At 39.1% G+C, this 22,355-nt stretch overlaps 1 protein-coding gene across 2 annotated transcripts in view; it reads right to left on the bottom strand.

Moving 5' to 3' along the window:
- The window catches only part of LOC126279117 (protein piccolo), a 593,503-nt gene that overhangs the window by 52,405 nt on the left and 518,743 nt on the right, over positions 1-22,355 (bottom strand). The window contains exons 11-14 of one of the 2 annotated variants that reach the window (XM_049979596.1): positions 21,176-21,297; positions 16,810-17,117; positions 13,954-14,109; positions 12,926-13,074 (exon numbers count right to left, since the gene is read on the bottom strand). In XM_049979596.1, coding sequence (XP_049835553.1) covers positions 12,926-13,074; positions 13,954-14,109; positions 16,810-17,117; positions 21,176-21,297 — 735 coding nt within the window. The remainder of the gene's footprint in view (positions 1-12,925; positions 13,075-13,953; positions 14,110-16,809; positions 17,118-21,175; positions 21,298-22,355) is intronic. The other variant, XM_049979597.1, reaches the window with a different exon arrangement.

The raw sequence follows: 22,355 nt of genomic DNA, 5'->3' as shown, positions 1-22,355 counted from the left end.
TGGTGTTTCGACTGCTTGGTCACATTTTATCATTCGATTTCACAAAAACTATTTGGCCCAAAAATTTGATTTTTACACATCTTCATGACTGATACCTTCCCCCCATAAATGACTTAATTTTGTTTCAATGTTCAACGCAGTTATTGTGCAGCATTACATTGTAGTCAACCATTTCACGATATTTTGAAGAGTTTGCAGAGGTAAAAGTCCATAGCGTATACTTTCTGTATGGTCGATTTTAATTGCCACTAGAAATTTCAAAAAATTACTTTCAAACGAATAAAATTTATGAAGTAAGACACTTCGATATTGTTTTAAAGTAAAGAAAATATTAAGCACCGAACCAGGTTTGAACTCAGAACCTTTCGCTTAGCAGCCATACACTTTAACTGTTGCGCTAATGCAGCTCATCATTCAACACTACTCTGGGAGGAGTTGAAAAGACACGCAAAATAACGACAAACACTGTTGGTATGACTATGAATTAATCACGTTTTGTCGAAGTACAATAGGAAATAAACAATTACCGCTGTTCTTTATTGTGAAAAAGTGGTTAGTGGAAATGATAAAAACACCTTTCCTTACTATCGCCTGAATTAGGAGGCTTATTGCTTGTTTGGTTTAATTAATTAATAGAGTATGAAGCAATTGGTACAAAGAACGCTTTTTCCAAACTTTCTATAAAAGAAAGTCTGCTATGAAGACATTGCTTTTCTCAATTACTTTATTTACGACTGAACGTTTCTAAAACTGAAGACACTTGTCTGTGCTCTGTACTGCAGTTGAGCTCTGGCAATGTCATTTTCTGTTCATTGGGACTGTGTTTTGTGATGTCAGATGCGCAGAACAAACCTAAACTCAGCCGCCGTCATAAATGACGTGCACTTTAGTAGAGAACAAACTCTGATTGTGAAAGCCTTCCTTCTGTTGTTCCAAGTAATTGCATTTGTTTTTGAACATATTTTCCTGTTAGGAAAGAGTTACAATGTTGATTACTTCTTTCTTTCAAAGGTCAACAAAGAGCATTTGTGTTGAATTAATTGTATTCTTATATACAAAGGATGAACTACATGCTTATGTGTTTCTTGTAGAAGTGTTGAAAGTTCAGGATACTTCACTTTCCATAGACACTCCTGAAGTTAATGCTATATTTATATTTTATTCTCTGATCTGCCATGACAAATGTTACTCTCTTTAACTAAAGAGGATAGTATTCTTACCATGTACTGACCCTCGTCGATGGTGTCTTTTTGTTGTCAGCAGAACTTGCTGGGCTGCAACTGGTCATTCTGGTATGTTTGCCAACAGGTCTACTGGCCACAGAACAGAGATTGAACATTTAATTACTGCCTGTCCTAAATGTGCAGGTCAACAGACCACCATAGGGCAAAGTTAATCACCATAGCCAGAGGCTTCACAGAGACATGAGCACGTCCACCTAGATTTTGCAGGCCCATTTCTGGACACTTATTGGTTGTCTGTTACAGCTGTCTACATTTGGTTTCTATACATTAGAAAGTGCCTTCCACAACAGCAGAATTAACGGTGTGGGCAATCACCACGATCTCCACTATGGAAGGCCTACCCTGCACCCTCGTGACAGACAACTGTCCACAGTTTACTTCACAGACTTCAACATTTTTGTGCGCAACATGGTATCCACCACATCAGACTTCCTCCTTCGCACCCTCTGTCAAACAGGGACGCAGACTGCCACATATAGACTGTCGAGAGACAGATATAGGAGTTCATAGGAGACACCATGTTGGAAGACATGATCACACATCATCTCAGTACTTTCAGCTCCACAATAACTGGCAAGAAGAGTCTGGCAGAACTGTTACATGGGTGCCAGCCGTGCATGATTCTGAACCACCTGCTGCCTGTCATACACCCTCTCTGGGCACTTACGTTGTCGCAATACATGCCATGGACCTCTGTTTGGGCTCACATTTTTTATCATGACAAGCAGTGGATTCCGGCAGTCATCCATAGCCAGTAGTGTCAGAGAATCTACACACTGCAGTTGGTGGACAGGCTGGTGGCCGACCATTGCAGTCAACTCCCCCCCGGGGGGGGGACCAGCCTCCGTTGCCCTCACGCATCTCTTGAGCTTTCCTCCCTCAAGGAATTCATGACCTTGTCTTTTGCTTCTGCCGCCACCTCCCATGCCAAGTTTAATCTTGCCTACTCCACCCTCCTCCAATGTTATTTCCAACCCTACGCACACGTGTCAGGAGCCAGGTCTGGCTGAGGTTCAATGGCAAACAAAATGACACCCGATTGTCAGCAGGTGCCGCATCAGCCACTTCAGGTTCCTGCCCCTGAGTTTACAGACATCCCCAAGGATCCAGGTCCAGCATCCCCATGCGGCTTGGGTTATACTCGTGGGAATTCACCTGCGGTGGAACCATCACCACCAGCACAATTTTCAGTCCTACTCTTGGTGGCTGCCAACGGACAGCTTCTGCCTGATTGAGGGCACTTCTCGACAGTGCCCAGGAGAAGGATGTTGCTTTGCTGGGTGCCAAGTGGCAGAACCTGTGTTGTGGAGAGGGACACCACAATTGCATCATCTCACAGTCACCCCACCAAGGGAAGAGGACTGTGGTAAAACTTCATGTTACCACTTATGTCTTACCAGCACTTCACAGGCCACTACCATAATGGAACACAAGGTGCCGACTCTCGTCATTATGATTCCATTCACCAGGATCCATGCCAGGTAGCTCAGGTCCATCTGCCAGGCAACAGACCAGTAAAACAGCAAAGACAGCTTTACATTGAGGTCAGTGCCCACAGTGCTAATTGACAGCGCCACCTCGAGAAAGGGAGTAACAACTTATCTGATGTAATCCCAAAGCAGAGAACACTCATTCTTGTTCTGTTACGATTTGTTCACGCCCTCACTTGACTGCTCTCAAGACTCTCTTTATGTAATTGGATTCAGCCTGGCATTGTACTTTGACTTTGTATGGAACTTCAAAACTGTTTTGTCATTCAAGTGAATTTTCTTCAACATGCATAATTATTTGTGGGTGTGTATGGTTACAATATAAGTCCAATAGCTTTAGAGATATGCTTATTAAAATCCAGTAGCATTCTGGAAAAGATTTGCATCAACTTCTTGTGTAAAAGGTTGTTATGTCCACAAAGATTTCATAGTGATAAAATTACAGAGACTGGGGTTTATACAGAAACATTCAGAAAATCATTAATCTGCCACAATAACTGTATATGGAATGTGAAAAGAGGGAAGAGCAAGACAAAGAGGGATAGTACTAGCGAGTGGTGGTGGTGGTGGTGGTGGTGGTGGTGGTGGTGGTGGTGGTGGCAGCAGCAGCAGCAGTAGCAGCAGTAGGAGGAGGAGGAGGAGGAGGAGATGGAAGGGGACGTGGAAAACAAAGATGACAAGGGGATGCAAATAATGCAGGAAAAAAATATTTTCAGCCAGAAACAATGCTGTGTGTGTGAAATACTAATGTAAAATCCACCAAAGACTGTCAACATCTTTCTCTATGTGTACAAACAAGAAATAAATAGAATGAGATTTTCACTTTGCAGCAGAGTGTGTGCTGATATGAAACTTCCTGGCAGATTAAAACTGTGTTCCGGACCAAGACTCGAACTCGGAACCTTTGCCTTTTGTGGGCAAGTGCTCTACCATCTGAGCTACCCAAGCACGACTCACGACCCTTCATCACAGCTTCAATTCTGCCAGTACCTCATCTCCTACCTTCCAACCTTCACAGAAGCTCTTCTGCGAACCTTGCAGAACTAACACTCCTGGAAGAAAGGATATTGCAGAGCTGTGATGACGGATCATGAGTCGTGCTTGGGTAGTTCAGATGGTAGAGCACTTGCCCACGAAAGGCAAAGGTCCCGATTTCGAGTCTGGATCCAGCACACAGTTTTAATCTGCCAGGAAGTTTCAAGAAATAAATAATTCAAAAAACTGCCATGGAAAATGCAGATTTCATTAACAGTTATACCTTTACTAATACAAAAAATTGGCCTGATAAATTAACAGTTTGCCAGTATCATCAATACACTCATGACAATCCAGCTATTTACATTAATGTAAATTCTGTGAAGGAACGGTTCATATAAATTCCACAGTATTCATTTGAAACATATTCAGAAATAAAATACAACTTCTTAGACAAAATGCACATGCTGGTATGGTGCTACATCTACATCAGTATTCCATAAGTCACCCAAAAGTGTGTGGTGGAGGGTACTTCTGGTACTACTAACAAATCTCCCCCCCCCCCCCCCCCCCATTCCATTTGTGAATGGTGCACAGAAAGAGCGATTTTTGGTGAGCCCCTGTATTAGCTCCAGTTTCTTGAAATTTCTCATTGTGGCCATGTGCCGAGAAATATGTGGGAGTAAGTAATATGTTGTCTGACTTCCCGGAAAGTACTCTCAAAATTTCAGTAGTAACTCTCTGTGTGATGCATCACACCTCTCTTGTAACATCTGGCAATGGGGTTTGTTGTGCATCTCACACAAACTGAATGATCCCGTGATGACTTAAGCCACTCTTTGTTGGTCCCCCCGCCCCTCTCTCCCCAACCAGTCCTGTCTGGCAGTGGTCTCAGACTGATTAATAACACTCAAGAATCGGCCAACAAGTGCCTTGTAAGCCACTTCTTTCATGGATGAGATACATTTCCTTAACATTCTTCCTTATCTGGCATCTGATTTTCCTACTATTTGTTTTATGTGGTCATTCCACTTACTCTCGCTCTGGCTAGATACTCCTGGATATTTAACAGTAGTTCCTGTTCCCAGCAATTCATCATCAATAGTGTAGCTGTATAGCAGTGGATTACTTTTCCTATGTGTGAGCAATGTGTTACATTTATTTACGTTCAGGGTCAACTGCCCGAGCCTTTTTTTGGCCCTCCTGTAAATCATGACTGACTGCTGGTGTTCTTCCCTTCTTATACACAAGCACATCATCTGCAAACAGATTTAAAGAACTTCCAACACATTCTATTAGATCATTTACACTGAAGAGCCAAAGAAACACCTGTCTAATATCATGTAGGGCCCCCATGAGGGTGCAGAAGTGCCGCAACATGATGGGGCATGGACTAATGTCTGAAGTAGTGCCTGAGGGAATTGACACCATGAATTCTGCAGGGCTGTCCATAAATCTCTAAGAGTATCGGGGATGGAGATCTCTTCTGAACAGCATGTTGCAAGGCATCCCATATATGCTCAATAATGTTCATGTCTGGGGAGTTAGGTAGCCAGCGGAAATGTTTAAACTTAGAAGAGTTTCCTGGAGTCACTCTATTGCAATTCTGGATGTGTGGGATGTTGCATTGTCCTGCTGGAATTGTCCAAGCCCATCAGAATGCACAATGGGCTTGAATGGATGTAGTGATCAGACAGGATGCTTACATTCATGTCACCTGTCAGAGTCATATCTAGGCATATCAGGGGTCCCTTATCATTCCAACTACACATGCCCCACACCATTACAGAGCCTCCACCAGCTTGAACAGTCCTCTGCTGTCATGCAGGGTCCATGGATTCATGATATTGTCTCCATGCCCGTACACGTCCATCCGCTCAATACAATCTGAAAATAGACTTATCCGACCAGGTAACATGTTTCCAGTCGTCAACAGTCCAATGTCTGAGTTGATGGGCCCAGGCAAGGTGTAAAACTTTGTGTCGTGCTCCCATTAAAGGTACACGAGTGGGCCTTCAGCTCTGGAAGTACATATCGATGATGTTTTTCGCTGAATTGTTCACACACTGACACTTGTTAATCGCCCTGCACTGAAATCTGCAGCAATTTGCAGAAGGGTTGCACTTCTGTCATGCTAGATAATTCTGTTCAGTCATTGTTGGTCCTGTTCTTGCAGGATGTTTTTCCGGCCGCAGCAACATCAGAGATTTGATGTTCACCAGATTCCTGATATTCATGGTACACTCGTAAAACAATTGTACGGGAAAACCCTCACTTCATCACTAACTAAGAGATGCTGTGCCCCATCGCTCGTGCACTGACTGTAACATCATGTTCAAACTCACTTAAATCTTGATATCCTGCCATTGTAGCAGCAGTAACCGATCTGACAACTGTGCCAGACACTTGTTGCCTTTTATAGGTGTTGCCGACTGCAGCACCATTTTATGCCTGTTTACATATCTCTGTATTTGAATATGCATACCTATACCAGTTTCTTTGGTGCTTCAGCATATATACACTGTAAATAGTAACAGTCCTATCACACTTTCCTTTCTGGAAATTAGCTTTACACCTGTCAATTTTGTTCCGTGTTGAGTTCTACTGTCAAGTAAATCTCATATCTAGTCACAAATCTAGTTTGATACCCAGCAAGCTCATTTTTTATTGCCCCTCTCCACACACACACACACACACACACACACACACACACACACACACACACACACACCTGCACTTTTTCCTGTCATTAGGTATGCTTCATCGCTTCAACGAAATACAATGAACTGGTGCTAGAAGGGAGCAAGTTCTCTGCCTTTCCATTACTAAGTAATTGTACTGTCTTTTCTATTCCATGATCAACCATCTCAATTTCTGCCATTTCAATGTTCGTACAGAAATTGAAAGGAAGAAGTATATTACACTCTTCCACAGTGAAACAGTTCCGGTAGACCGAATTCCATATTTTGGCCTTTTCTGTGTTATTTTCTGTTTCAGTACTGTTATGGCTGGTGAGTGAAAGGACAGATGACTTCAAACTACATACTCATTTTTGTTTGGAGTTTTTAGTCAGATTGGTTGACAAAATCTGAGTCACTGAACACTTGCCCCATTGCTCTCCTCATACTAACATTCACTTACTTCATCACTCTCTTGAACCTCTTAGTTTTCATAGCATTTTTCTAATATGGCTATTAAACAACTAGTCTAAGGCATAGTGAATGACATTTTTGAATTTTTTCATTTTTGTCCCACTTCATCATCTTCAGCATTGAATATTTTATGTTATCTTCTCAGATACTCTGTAATTTGTATCCTGTCACTTTTTCAAAGCAAAAATATTTTCCCATCTTTCTTAACATTCCTTGTAATATCCGTAGTCATAGATGCTATCACAGCCTTATGATCACTGATACCCTCCTCTACATCAAATAATTTGAGAAGTTTAGGTCTGTTTGTTGCTAGGAGATATAAGACATAACCTTCACAAGTTGATTCTCAATCTATCTGCTCAAAGTAATTTTTGGACAACATATTCAGAATATTGTTGCACGAATCTCTGTCTCTGGCATCAGTTTTGACAGCATGACTCTCCAAATCTATACATGGGTGAGTTGAACAGTCTGAATAGGAAACATTCACAAAATTCTAAAGGTTTTTCTCTAAAGTGTTCAACCTTTATAGTCTCCAAAACAGGTGGTCTATGAAAGTGTCTAAGAACAATTTTTGACCCACCTTTGATGCTTAACTTCACCAAGATTAATTCACACTCTGAATCCATGTTACTCTCATTAGATATTACTGCATTCTTTACTGAAATAAATACGCTACCACCAATGGCAACTAACCCATCCTTACCATAAAAATATTAATCTGAACTTAGGATTTCATTGCTATTCACTTTTGGTTTCCAACAACTTTCTGTTCCTAATGGTCTCTAGGCATTAAAACCTTCAAATAAGAGATAATAATTATGTAACCTAACCACAGATGCCCCTACAGTTTGCTAGTATCATATTAACCTCTTCTATTTTTGATCTGCATGGACAGCATTCTCTGGCAGTAAGGTGACAAATGTATCTTCAGTTTTGGTGGGAAATTCGTCACTGACCCAAAGGGGACTACTCAGCTAAACAAATGTATATGGAATATGATGGTATCCTCTGGAAAAGGTTAACAGAAACAGAAAACTTGCATCAACAAAGCTTGAACTAATCTTGAACTTTGATAATTGCTTTACTACTGCACTAGTTTGCTTCATAAAGTTGGAGGACACAGCTATTTACATAACATTCAACTTCTCACTGATGGACACCATTACAGCAATTACAATAATGAAGTATGATGCAAGAGGAACAAGGTTTCAGACAAATTTTCTTGCTAGACTAAAGCTCAAACAATGATGAAGGAACACAGATTCATGATTAGAATTTCATGTCTAGTTGATGAAGAGGTCAGTACAAATGAAGCACAGGCTCAGAATGTACAATGATGGGCAATGACAGAAGATCTACACCACTTCATTTGGTCATAGAAATGAAGGTGAACAAACCATGGATTTCAATTCAATATAATCAAAGAAACAGACATTTCAGAGTAAATCCAAATCAGATAATCACTGAAAGTTATTTCAATGTGAGCATTTTAGGATTCTTGGAGGGGGGGGAAACCCGAACCAGTAACTGAGTGACTGTAATGTATAATTACATTTTTATTGCTCCTGTCAAATTTTCTGTTTTCATGATGTTAATTTACACAGGGTTTTGAATAACATGTTCATAACTTTCCTGCAATTTGCACTTTATGAAACGATGTTCTTGGAGAGAACACTGATGTAACTGACAAAAAATGATTCTGACATAGCGGTGATCTTCAAATAATGTTTACAAGTGTTATGTGGTCAACTTTCTTGAGCCATGGGCGCTGTAGTCAGCAGGTCTGAACCAGTAAAAATCTGAACAATTCATGGTGCTAGTGCTTCTATTCCTGCCGACGCCAAGCTCTCTTAGTTTGGTGGCTGACGGTGATAATTCTTTCAATAAAAGTCTTGATAATAACTATACTCCGCAAGCAACCTTACAGTGTGTAGTAAAGGGTGCTTTGTGTAAAAGTGTCACTTTCCTCTTTTGCTGTTCCATTCATGTACAGTTTGCGGGAAGACTGATTTAAGCCACTGTGTATGCTCTAATTTCATTAATTTCATCTTCAGAGCAATCTCGTGAGATATACTTGGGAGGATGCAGTACAGGGTGTATAAAAAAGAATCATCCGATTTGGCACATCTATGTTCTGAAACTAATTAACATGCACAATGAATTTTGTTTTTTTTGATGGAATGTGAAAGTCAAAAAGATTTTTTTCATACCTCTTCAAAGGTGTTCAATATTGCCCCCTTGAGATGCACAGCATGTGTCAATGAAGTATTCAAATTGTTCCAATACTGCAGTCAGCATGTCTTGAGTTACAGCTTCCACAGCTGCTGCTGTGCACTGTCTCAGTTCATTCATTCATTGTTGTTGGTAACAGAGGCACATAAACAGTCTTTCATAAATCTCCAGAAGAAATAATTACATACAATCAGGTCTGTTGACCTTGGAAACCAGTAATGTAAAGCTGAATCATCTGCTCCAGTGCAAGTGATCCATCGTTCAGTAATCCTCAGATTCAGTAATCCTCATCCTGTTGGTAAATGAAGTCATTCGAATCAGTCTCCAACTGTGGGAAAAGAAAGTTTCCAAGCATATCAAGGTATGTGCTTCCTGTAACAGAGTTCTCAGAAAAGGAAACTGGACCATATACCTTTTCCTGTAAAACTTCACTAAACACATTAAATTTTGGAGATTTCCTCTCATATTGTAGAATTTCATGTGGTTGTTCTATACCCCATATTCTCACATTGTGACGGTTCACCTGTCCATTTAAATTGAATGTTGCCTCGTCACTAAACACTAAGTGTGAAGAAAACTGTCATCCTCCACTTGCCAAGAACAAAATTACAGAACTCCACACATTGTTGTTTGTCACCTTTAAGAAGAGCTTGCAGCAGCTGAATTTTGTATGGTTTCATGTGTAAAAGTCAACACAACACATGCCAGATGAACATTGGGGGCAAGTTGAGCTCTCGAGTCACATGGTAAATGGATTTCTGCAGATTCCTTTTGAAACTACGGTGGATGCATTAAACATCTGTGTCAGACACTCATGGATGGCCCAGCGATTTCTCTTTACACAAACAAACTGTTTCTCGGAACTGTTCATGCCATCGTCTAATGCTCTGTACTGCAGGAGGATCCACACAATACCTAGTACGAAAATCTCACTGAACAGTTATTACTGACCCTCACTGCACAAAATGTAGAACACATGAAACCTTCTGTTGTCCTGACACCAGTTTTATTAGAACTGAAGTGGGGGCACACTGCTGCTACCTAGCATGAACCATGAAAAACTTGAGAGTTCTCTCTTTCCTACAGTACATTGTTCACAAACATATCTTAAATAACATAATAGTTATTATTATTTTTTAAATCTGATGATTCTTTTTGATAGACCCTGTACGTTGGTTGACTCTTCTAGGAATGTACACTCTTGATACTTTAATGGTACACCATACTGAGATACAGAACACCTCTCCTGCAATGTGTGCCACTGGAGTTGGGTGAGCCTCTCCATGACACTTATGTATCAACCTGTAACAAAACTTGTGCTCTGCTTAGGATCTTCTCTATTTCCTCTACCAACCTTAGGTTTCAATTACTGTGTCCTATGCAGAAAGCAGCATTATTGTCGCCATGTTGTTCTAGTGTTAACTTAGCCATGTGATTAAAATCATATGCAGAGGACATCAACTTTCAGTATTTGTAGTTAATAACATAGTTTTGTTTGTGGTTCATATACACACCGAACACACTATCACCTGCTAGTATACTCGGACCAGTAGATTTCAACTGACGAAGATACTTCTGTGAACCATTGTATCAGAATTTGTGTGCACCGTGCAGTGTTGTTTGTAGCTGTTTCTCTAAGTAGATGTTTAGTGTTCTCTTTCACAGACTTAATATATGAAATATTACAACAAGAAACAGGAAAATTTTTTCAATGGAAGAGAAAGTGGAATGTCTTGAAAGAATTGAAGCATGCTGCGGAGCATTCACAGGGTTAACACAAAGTTTAGGGATATCAATGTCTATGCTAAACACCATAACCAAAAGAAAGACTGTTTCAGATAGCACTTTTAAGTAACAGACCCTTTTAGTGAATGGTAAAAGAACTTGTAAAGCAGTATAGACCTAAGGACATCTTCAACATAGATGAAACTGGTCACTCTTTCAGTGCCCTTCCAAAACAGAAGTTTACTTTTGAGGCTAATAATTGCCCCAAGGAAGAAACACAGTAAAGTTTGCCCTACAGCAAGGCACTAACACTGATGACACTGAAAATTAAATAGTTTGTGACTGGAAAAAAAGTTGCTACAAAAATGTAAAAACAATGTCCATGAACTACAGCGTCAAAAACAAAGCATGGATGAATCTGAATAATTTCAGAAGCAACTGCATGCCTTGATGCAAGAATGGGAACCTGTAAAAGGAAAATTATCCTGTATATGGATTGTTAACCTGCACATCCAAAAACTATACATTTTTTCAATATACATTTAGAGTTCCTGTCACCAAACTGCACAAACAAATTGCAGCCTTTGGATTTGGACAAAAATGCCTTCAAAGCTTATTACAGGAAAGCCATGTGCTAATTTTAGATGCTTTGCAATATAATGCCAAAGCAAGAACTGAGATTGAGTGAGTCCACCATCCCCATCTATTTTCGGAAAGTGAGATACCTTCAGGTAGATGAATGGAACTGACCTGACATACCAGGTCTTGAGTAATAACATGGTACTGACAGAATTGAAGCTGTGAGGACAGGTCGTGAGTCGTGCTTGGGTAGATCAGTCGATAGAACACTTGCTCGCAAAAGGCAAAGGTTCAGAGTTCAAGTGTCCGTTGTCAATGCTGAAAGTGTATCTGTTGAAGATAGAATGGCTTTCATATAATAAAAAAAATAAAAGAGGACAGTGAAGCAACTCATGGAAATAATTATAGTGAGGTTCCTGCTATTGCAGATGTAAATGCAGCAGCGAAGAGAGTAAAAAACATATATTAGTGCTGCAAATGTTGATGTCAAAGCTTTCCATTGTGTTTATCAACTGGAAAACCTTACTGAATGAAATTCAGAAAACAAAGCAATGCACGATTTTGATTTTTTGCTAAAAAGTAGGACTACAGTACCTATTGTTCATTATGTAAGGCCACCCACATTAAACGTCAGTATAATAAATAAAATGGCTTATTATTCTTTAATAAAGATTGTTCTTTAAAAACTACAGCACAATATGGTAACCCCCCCCCCCCAATGTCTTGGTTGTGGTGAGAGTTTGATCTATACTTTAGCCTGATGTCTGGTTTATGTCTGAAAATGACAAATGCTTGAGAGTTGATGAAGTTAATGAATGTGGATGTGAAATAATGCTATAGTGACATACTGAACTGTAGCATAGACCAATATCTGTGTTTGCATGTCATATGTAAAGCAATTTGCAGTATTTAACACACTTTTCATTCTTATATGGCAGGGTAAGTTCAGGATGCTATGTTCAGCCACTGATGTTACTTTTCCTAACACTTTAGCAGGACAAATTTCACTAAAAATTACATGTTTTCTAACTCTTAAACTGAATGTTTTCATAACACGCAAGCATAAATATGACAACTACCAGATAAGACACCTTAACTTCGCAAACACTTAAACCAACATGTTGGCTGCTCAGTTTGGTACTATCTGCCTCTCTCCAAAATATGTCCTTTTTAGTGTGATTTGTTGTGCTAAAGTGTCAGGAAGTAGAGGCAAGAGGAGTAGGAGTAGAAGTAGGAGTAGTAGTAGTAGTAGTAGTAGTAGTAGTAGTAGTAGAAGTAGTAGTAAGGAATTAAGGAAGAGGGTCAGCTCCTTGAGTAACTTGCACCGTTTAAAAAAGTAATTTCCCACATTTCATGTTTTCCCAGATTTTACATTTTTTTACATCACTTGAATACTGTAAAACATGGGTTTCACTGAAGTTTGTCCTTTAAAATTTACATACCAATCACAGTTTTGAAATGGAGATACACCTGGTTTTTCAAAACAATTACAATGAAACAAGTCCTCTGTCCCGACTTCCCTCACCTGGAGACTCCTGATGGTGTGAGGGTGAGGCTCTTGGGCTTCTCTTTGCCTTCTCTCTTCTCTCTTTATCCCTTTCCCTCTCTTGTTGTTCCCTTTCACGTTCTTTCTCTTCTTCACGAATTCGCCTGTGCTCTTCCTCCAGTTTCAGTCTGCAAAAATTGTTTGAAACAATTGTTGGAAACACAAAAAGCTACAATGTTAAACATCAGGAACTTAAACATTCAAAAAATGACAAGTTTTACATACATTTGCAAATTTGATATATAAAAGAAACCATATAGCCCATAATGTTTCTTCTCAGGCTTTGTTTCGTCCATTATAAAATATACATTACAGAAATATTAAAGAAAATAAAAGGAAAAAAAACCTACACGAGTTCCAGCTTTTATATCACAGCCCTTGATTTGAATTCTATCAAACTACTTAATACATCTGCAGAGCAATGCTAAAATGACAGTCACACTTTTAATAAATCATGTAAAAAAAAAGCTATGACAAAAATCAGGATGCAACACCTTTCAAGCCTGCAACAGCAGCAGATATGAAAATTTCATAACCTTGTAACATTACTAGTGTGTCCTGAACAGAAAAATGGAAAAAGCTGCATTCATATTTTAGTAATTGATTTTCAAATGCTCCATTCAACTATACCCTTGGAAACAAACTTTTTTTAAAGAAGTCAATGATAATTTGTTTAAAGAGAGTTCAACAACTAAGTTCAGTGATGCACCAAAAATGTCAGTTTGCCAGAGGGGGCAACCTTATACCAAAATTACATAAGGAAGGTCAACCAGCAACAATACAAATAAAAGAAAATTTTCAAAGATCCACCACAAAATATTTGACATAACTCAACACCCCCCCCCCCAAAAAAAAAGGTCTTGAGTAGTTTCCTCACTAAGTACATACTAAAAAACTTACTAAAAACAGCTGCCTTCCATAGCTAAAACTCTGTAAGTGTAACTTAATCATATGTTCGAGGAAATAACAGTTCTAAGTTAAAAACCGTTAGCAGTAACATATCTCACCGCTCATGCATGCCTGGTGATATAACTCCAAAGGGTGTTGGAAGCATATCAGGAGAATACCGTGGCAGCCCATATAGGTAGGTTGTAGGGGGCAGAGGTGGAAATAATGGTGAACGTAACATTCCACAACGCTCCAAGCATAGCTGTCCTTCCAGGCTGGAACATAATGAAAAATAAATATGTATTTAAAGTCTATTACATCATATCCTGTGTCATCATAAGTAGTACCATCAATAATATTACCAAAGAATAGCTACTACATTCGGAATCAGTACTTGGAAAAAACTGACAGAGGAATTAATCAAAAGTTGTGTAATGCATAAAAGTATCCTTCTCAATGTTTTTACTGTAATGCACAAATGTTATTGCAACAGTTCTATAAGCTCCAAAAACCTGTATTAATGCCAGTGTGTGTGTGTGGGGGGGGAGGGGGGGGGGGGGGCTTTCTCAAGAAGGCTTTGACCGAAAGCTAAATGTGCAACAGTCTTTTCATTGTGCCTGCCTGAAACTCAATGTGTCATCTCTACAGTGGGTAGCAATCTATCCTTTTTCTAATATTGTTGACATTCCAATCTGGAGTTTTCACACATATTGTTGACATTCAAACCTGAAGTTTTCACACAATGTTGGACATTTCAAGTTGTGGAATAAAGAAAGAAACAAACTCTTATTTCCAATTCTATATGCAACTTACCCGCCACTTTCTTTTACGTAAATGTATCTTACTCCCAAAGAGAATCTGTACATTTTTCACCACTCACCTATGGCACAGTCAATAACAGGGCATATATGCAGACAAGAAAAAAGAATTCCCAGATTTCCCGGTTAAAAACACGCTTCTTCCCACGTCAAAATACCCTTCTTCAAAGGTGAAAATTACACTTTTTCTATGATAAGTGACTTGGAGCTGTAAAAGTATCATCCCTTGAATGGTAAAGTTTTATATACCAGTGTGAAACTTCAGAGAACAAAAACTCAGGGAGGAATTAATTAAGGAAAGATCTGTGATGATATAGTAATATTTTCATATTGCTAGAGGTATGCTGCTTATTTTTTTATTCGTATTATGAAAGTATAGATTTGAAACATCACATTAGTTTATAAAGCACTGAAATTGAGATTGAGATGCATTTATGTAAGCCACAGCTCATGTCACGTGTTCTCACCAGCCAATGACAGCAGATATTCAGAGCTTAGGACACACCACATACATAGCCAATAGCAACATCACTGTTAAGTAGTGTGAACACACAGAAGTTAATGGCTTAAATTAATGTACACATGTAGCTACAAGAAAAGTTAAACTTTCACATATAACATTGGTCTTTAAGATTAATAAGTGCAAAAAAATCTAAGCTTTCACTTATAATGTTCATCTTTTTGTGTGTGTTAAACTTTAAGATACATCACACAAAGTGCCAATAAAATTTTCAATAATGACATTAATATCTGGTCTTTTGAGCTTGAAATTCTTATAAGTGGCTAGTCCTCAATGAAGTAAGTTTTAGATAAGAGTCAAATGCTCTGTGATTTAAGAAATTCATTGCACATTTACACACGTAACATAATTCATCTTGTGTAAAACGAGATTTACTTTGAAACTAACGCTTTTCAAAGTGCCATCTGCAATATTTTCCCATGACATGTTTCAGTAGTTGCCAGACAGCACCAGAAAATAGGTTTTACTGCGTGTAGGTAGCTACAATGACGTAGGAAGCCCGTATGTTCGTTCATATATACCATTAAGAGATTTACATGATGTCATAAAAGAATTTCGTAAACCATACTAAAATGCATAATTCAGCTTAAAGTGCACATTCATATGTCCAGATTAACAATGAAGTAGGCTCCAACCTGGTATTAAGCTTTTCAGTGTGGTTTTCAGGATAAAAATTTTCTTGGAGTACCAACATTGTATGTTTGCTTCTTTATTATAGCATAAAGCAATACATACCAGAAGATGAAAATGTGCACTTGAAATTCAGTGAACAGTTGAAGCTAGCCAATAGTGCAGAATGAAACACTTCGTTCAAATAAATTCGCTGCCTCTGGGGAAAAATTAATAAAAGCCACATTTATTTAGCAAACCAACAAAAATAACTTCATTTTTGTGCAAGGTAACTGACTCCCAAAAACTTGCAAATAAAATGAAATCAGAAAACTGAAATTAATAACTTATGTTAGCCTTTCTGTAATGTTGTGAATAAATTTTAATTGGCTTGACAGCTCCCAACCACAGAAATCCGTTTTGCTTTCATTTGATATGAGAAGTGTAAACGAAGAGGAAATAGCAAAATCACTAAATGTAAACGTGGCTTATGTGGAGACTAACCCCCTCCCCACTACAAACCAGACTGCTGTGCGCAAGTGCAAATCTGGCAGCTTGGGTGTGCCAGAAACATTCTCCCTGATAGCATCTGGCTGCTTGTTGCTACTGCTAATACAGCTAACAGCCACACTTCACTTAGCCAGGAAAAGGTACTGCCCATACGCAACTCAACAGCACATGCATGTGAGCCTGTGGGCACCTGCTCAAATGAACTTCATGTAAACAGTTGTGATTTCATGCTCATCGGAAGCAGTTTATTGTTATGAAGTATTTCATAGTCTTTGTCCTAAAACTTTTGACACACTTTGTTGTTTAAGTGTTAAGCAGTCAAAATTACAAACATTTAACTGAAGACTAAAAGAATGAAAAATTTCTGGGTTTTCCCCTGTTTTCTCCTGGATGACAAAATTCCTGGGTTTTTCCCAAATTTCCCAGTTCTTCCGTAGCATATACATCCTCAATAACTACACATAAAATCACATATGCAAAACAAGTTTTACTTCAATAAATAATTTTGTATGCCTTACCCATAGGGGTGCTGCAAATGTGTGGGGTACAGGCCGTGGTGATACTGAGCATAAGCTGTTGCAGCAGTAGGATCCAAGGCAAATGCAGCAGGAGGCAGAGGTGGGGGCGGATGTCCAATTCTTGACTCCTCTGGCCGATAAGGCTGGAAACCACTACGTGCCAACATTGGAGCAGCTGAGGACTCGGGAGCAGGTGGAGCGACAGCACTGCTTCCAGCAGCTGTACCTCGACCACCAAAGACTTCCTCTCCTGGTCTTGAGGAGCTACCACGAGATGATCCATGTTGCTCGTGAGATGTGCGTTCCTGCTTGACAGGTGAATAGCTGTATTTAGTTGAAGAGTATCATTCAGAACAAAATTACACTAAAACACATCTGTTAGCACAAGTGATATTTAAAGAACAGCTCACTTTTTCTGTCAAACAGGATCAAGTGAGTACTAAGAAACTGAAAATGATAAAACATTCAACAAAGACATTATTTACACATTTTCATTCAGACATTTCTATACAACTTCATATCATTCTACCATTCTCTTGAATTCACAAAACCATAGAAAATTGTGGAATCCAAAATACAAACAGGTGTTGCAAGAATGTATTTGTGCTTACAGATTTATCAGTCACATGAATTACTATACATTTTTAAGCCTCGTGAATGATTTAGAATTCACTGATACTATGTTACCTCAGTTGACTCTAGCTCGTGTGATTCCGAGTGACACACAGACAAAGAAACAATCTTCCTGATTCTGTGCTTGACTCAATTTTTGATGTTCAGAAATTAAGTTTAGGGTTTAATACGTTATCAGAAACAGAGCAGGAGGAGCTAGGAAATCTTTTGTGTACATCTCAAGCAGTTGTCTCAGACGATTCCAGTAAACCATAGAAAACTTAAATCTGGATGGCTGACGAAGAATTGAACCTCAATTCTACCCTCTACCCTCTGGAACACAAGTCCAGTGTCTTAAACATTGCACGACACCACTCAGTTTTTATGGTTGGAGTTCTATCTGAAACGTGTTATGGTATTATTTCATGTTTTGATATCTGAACACACACTCTCCACCTTCTTCATATTTATAATAGTTTCTCTTTTGCAAATGATAAGACACAAAATTTTGAGTGCTACCCACCATGAGAATTAATGCTGCCGCTTGATGATGTTGGCTCATAATGCAGTAAGGAAGTGTGTAAACAGACCAGAGACAAAAGGAGAATCATTCTAGCAATGATATGGGCTGCGAATGGGGAAATCCACTTATGTAAGTGACTGACAAAGGGCATACTGTTACATCCCAGTGCCTGGGAACAAGCATCTCAGAAACATCGAAGTTGATCAGCTATTTGTGCGCTACTGTCATAAGTGTCTATGGAAAGTGATTGAAGGTGGACACCCATGCCTCATCACAAAATATGAAGTCAATGGCCTATTAGCTCTGTAAAGCAGGATAGGCAGAGTACAATCCTGGCACAGGCACAAGTGTTTCAGAGCACATCATTTGGTATACACTGCTGAAAACGTGGCTCCACAGATGATGACCTCTAAGTGTTCTCATGTGCATCCAATGACAATGATAACTGTAACTGCAGTGGAAACAGGATCGTTGAGATTGGATCATGGATAAATGGAAATAAATCACCTGAACGGAAGGATCATGTTTCGTGTTACACACGGTGATAACCAGATACACCTTCACCTAAGTGAATGGCTGCTTGAAACCTCCCCACGATTGTTGCAGGCTGGTGAGAGTAGTAGCATGCTATGGGGAACATCTATCTTAGATTCCAAGACACGAGTATTAGTAGTTAAAGATACTATGGCAGCAGCAAACATTATTGTAGACCAGCTGCAGCCATTCAAGTTTGAGAACTTCCACGATGGCGATGGTATCTTCCACCACAACAACTGTCCGTGCACCATTACCAGACTCTTGTACAGTGGTTGGGGAAGTATGACAGTGAACTCATGCTGATCTCTTTGCCTCCTTATTCGCCAGATCTGAATTTGGTTGAACACATCTGGGACACTATCACACGCCAACTCCACGACCATAAACCACCTGCTCGTAATTTACAGGAAGTGCATGAACTGTGCATAGACATATACCCAGAAATATTGCAAGGACTTGACAAAAATATGTGCCTTGTGAACTCATTGGAGAACAGCATTTCAAAGGTAGACCAACACACTATTCCACAAGTGGTCATAATGTTTTGGCTCATCAGCTGATGCAATTTGAGAAATATGGCATGGAACTTTTAGAACTGAATTACAAATAATAATAATAATAGAGGATATTGGGAAAGAAAGTGTAAATGTGACAAGGAATTTACAGATATATGTGACACATAAGATACATGATGTAAGAGGAAAGTAGAAGAAGAAGAAGAAGAAGAAGAAGAAGTAGTGAAGTTGCCAGAATGGATGAGTAGGTAACCTACTGGGCTCAGCTTCTAAGTTAAGATATATTCATGACTAATTCCAGAAGACAATTTTTTAAGTGTGTGATTACAAGTAGTACATGTGCCTGCACCAGAGGGTTTTGCATATTGTATTTCACATGTTGTACTCTTGGCGTACGTAAATGGTATGTGAAACGCTCTTGCACAGTGTGTCATCATCAATATTTGGAAATTGTACAGTTCTAGCAGACCAACTGAATCATCCAACCACTTGATGGTATTCTGTTCATCTCTTTGAGCACAGAACCCCAATACACCTTGATACATACCTCAAACAACTGAATGTTAGCCAAGAGGAGGAGCCATTTTTGTCTTTCTGTTCACATTCATGAAACTGATGACAATAACTGTACAATACTTACTCAGATCTGAAAATGAAGAGAGAATAAATCAGCTGTGTTGTTGAAAGAGAGACCATCTTGGCATCTGCCCAGAATGATTTACAGAAACCACAGGAAATGTCAATAAGTGTGGTAAGACTGGGAATGAAAGTACGTCTGTATAAAATATAAGAAAAAAATTATGGTCCCTCAGCGAGCTGCTCTCTCACAATGAAGGTAATATTTAAATGAAACCAATTGCAATCACCCCCAGCCCTACTGATTTCAAAGGCTCCCAAACAAATGCAGCCCATTGATAACTTACTTATTTTTGTTTCCTAGTACTCACTTCGTGTCTTCTGTGTAAAACCCGCACTCCAGGGAGGAGCCAAGTTGCTCAAATAGCTTTCACAGCCTCTATCCTCACAAATGAGTCAAAAGTAAGCTGCTATGTCTAGAATATCAGATTGTAACTATTCATGAAATCTAACTGTTAATTTGTGATGAAATATTGCTAAAACTGTAAATTGTAAACCTTTCATTGTTGGAATCAATTGATTGGATTATCATTAAGAGCTTATTTATGAACACTCCAACAGGATCAATGAATAATTAATATGACATACTTATGGAAAATATAAATGATTAGAGATGAAAACAGATACAAATGCTCGACACCACCACATGAGCAGCATACAAGCCTGGTAAGAACTGTGTCAACCAACTGTAGTACGTTGGTCTCGTTTTTTTATATGTACTTTGTCATACATTAAAATAGTGTTAGAATTATTAGTAATTATAAGTAACGTGATTCATTCCAGTGAGATGCCCATATATTGTGATTGGTCATGATTTGTCAATAGATAAATCAGCTGGACCTGGAACTGTTGGGTTCATCAAAAACGTGCAAGAGTCACACTGCCTTGTCAACACAAAATGATACCGCATAATTAACCACACACTGAAAACTGTTATGAATCATCAGTTTGCATTAACAGGGATTTTCATTTTATGAAATTGCTTCTCATAAAAATGTCATTACTGAGATAAGGAAGTTATACCTGTTGCTATGAACAGTAAGCACTCCCACCAACAACTGTTATTGTACATACATCATTGCTGGCTTGATTTGGGCCCTTTCTAGAGCTATGTTGTAATATCGTAACTTCCTGCATATAACTAAGAAAATCAAAAGCCTTTCTTACAGCACAGCTGATATTTTAGCAGATCGCATAAAGAGCACTGTGTATGCAGTCCTATTAACACCTCTAGCAATCAAAAGTAACAAACTTGAGACCTGCATTGAAGCAGCCAGGTAGGAAACAAGAAAAAGTTCAATCTTACTTAGACTGGATTCTGCAAGTAGCTCTTTCTTTTATGGCAGAGCAAAAAGTCATTAAAACACAGATTTCGAGGCCAGTTATTTGGCTGTTCCAGTTTGAAAGAATCTAAGGAAAAGCTATGAAAATGATTAAAAAATTAAAATTTGATGGTTGTGATACTTCGACACACAAATAAATACTGCTGATTCTTCCTGGTGACTAACCACGAATATTATTGCAATGCATCATGGTAACTTACCTTACGGTTGTCTTGCGAAGTGGTTCCCAATGTGGGAGAAGTTCCTCTAACAAGGGGTGGCGGACCCCGGCTCTTGGGCGAAACTTGCCTGGTTGGTGGTGGCTCCCCCTCACATTCGCGTTCTGTGTCAGAAAAATATTATTTGCTCTGCACTACAGTCAAGGTTAAGTGGAAGCATTACATAAGCTGTTAATTATCAGGATTCAAGGGTGCAAAATAATGGGAACATCTGATCACATACACTGCATAATGAATAGTAAATTCAAAATGGTTCAAATGGTTCTGAGCACTATGGGACTTAAACTTCTGAGGTCATCAGTCCCCTAGAACTTAGAACTCATTAAACCTAACTAACCTAAGGACATCACACACATCCATGCCCGAGGCAAGATTCGAACCTGCGACCGTAGCGGTCGCGCAGTTCCAGACTGCAGCGCCTAGAACTGCTCGGTCGCTTGGCCAGTGAATAGTAAATTCAAATTTATGCTCACCAAACAAATGAAAAAATGATGGCTCAAATACAAGGTAGCATAAATTACAGGCAGAATGTTCAAATGAGCATTAGAAAGTAAATTTGAATTCACAGTTCCTTTATGTTTTAAACAAATTCAGGTATAAAATAAATAAGCAAATAAATAAATTCATGAGGAAAAATACTGCTGATAATATTTTTACGAATGTCAACATGAACTGCAAACTGAAGACCAATGTCATTTTACCGCCAGTAAAGTAAGGTTACCACCAACCAAACAGCAGTGCTTTATTGACAGTCTTATTGGAGATAGTAGGACCTTGCCTTACCCAGCCAGTAACAAGAACAGTTAGTGTTGAAAATAAGCAGCCCTTATACATCACTAAATAGTATCTAAAAAAACAGTCTCATCAATGTTATTCCATGTGATTGACATATCTGCAACAATTCTAAAGCTAGACTGTAAGTTTTAGCTGAGACAAACTTCTCCCAGGACCAACTAATTTAGACTTTAGAATTCATAGACACATACCCTAGTGGGTACAATACTACGGTAGTCTCCAGCCCAGGGGCTTCTGGGTTCAAACTTGGGTAGTGACACGGATTTTTCCTTATTCCTGTCCCTGCAGAATGGCATCATGTTCACCTAACTGCTGTTAAAAGGAGTACCAGTGTTCCAGGAGGTAATAAGTGGCTGGGGTGAGGGAC

Source organism: Schistocerca gregaria, chromosome 6 (genome assembly GCF_023897955.1).
Source record: "Schistocerca gregaria isolate iqSchGreg1 chromosome 6, iqSchGreg1.2, whole genome shotgun sequence".
NCBI classification, from domain to species: domain Eukaryota; kingdom Metazoa; phylum Arthropoda; class Insecta; order Orthoptera; family Acrididae; genus Schistocerca; species Schistocerca gregaria.
The sequence above is the reverse complement of the archived record's forward strand: the minus strand, read 5'-3'. Positions and strand labels throughout refer to the sequence as shown.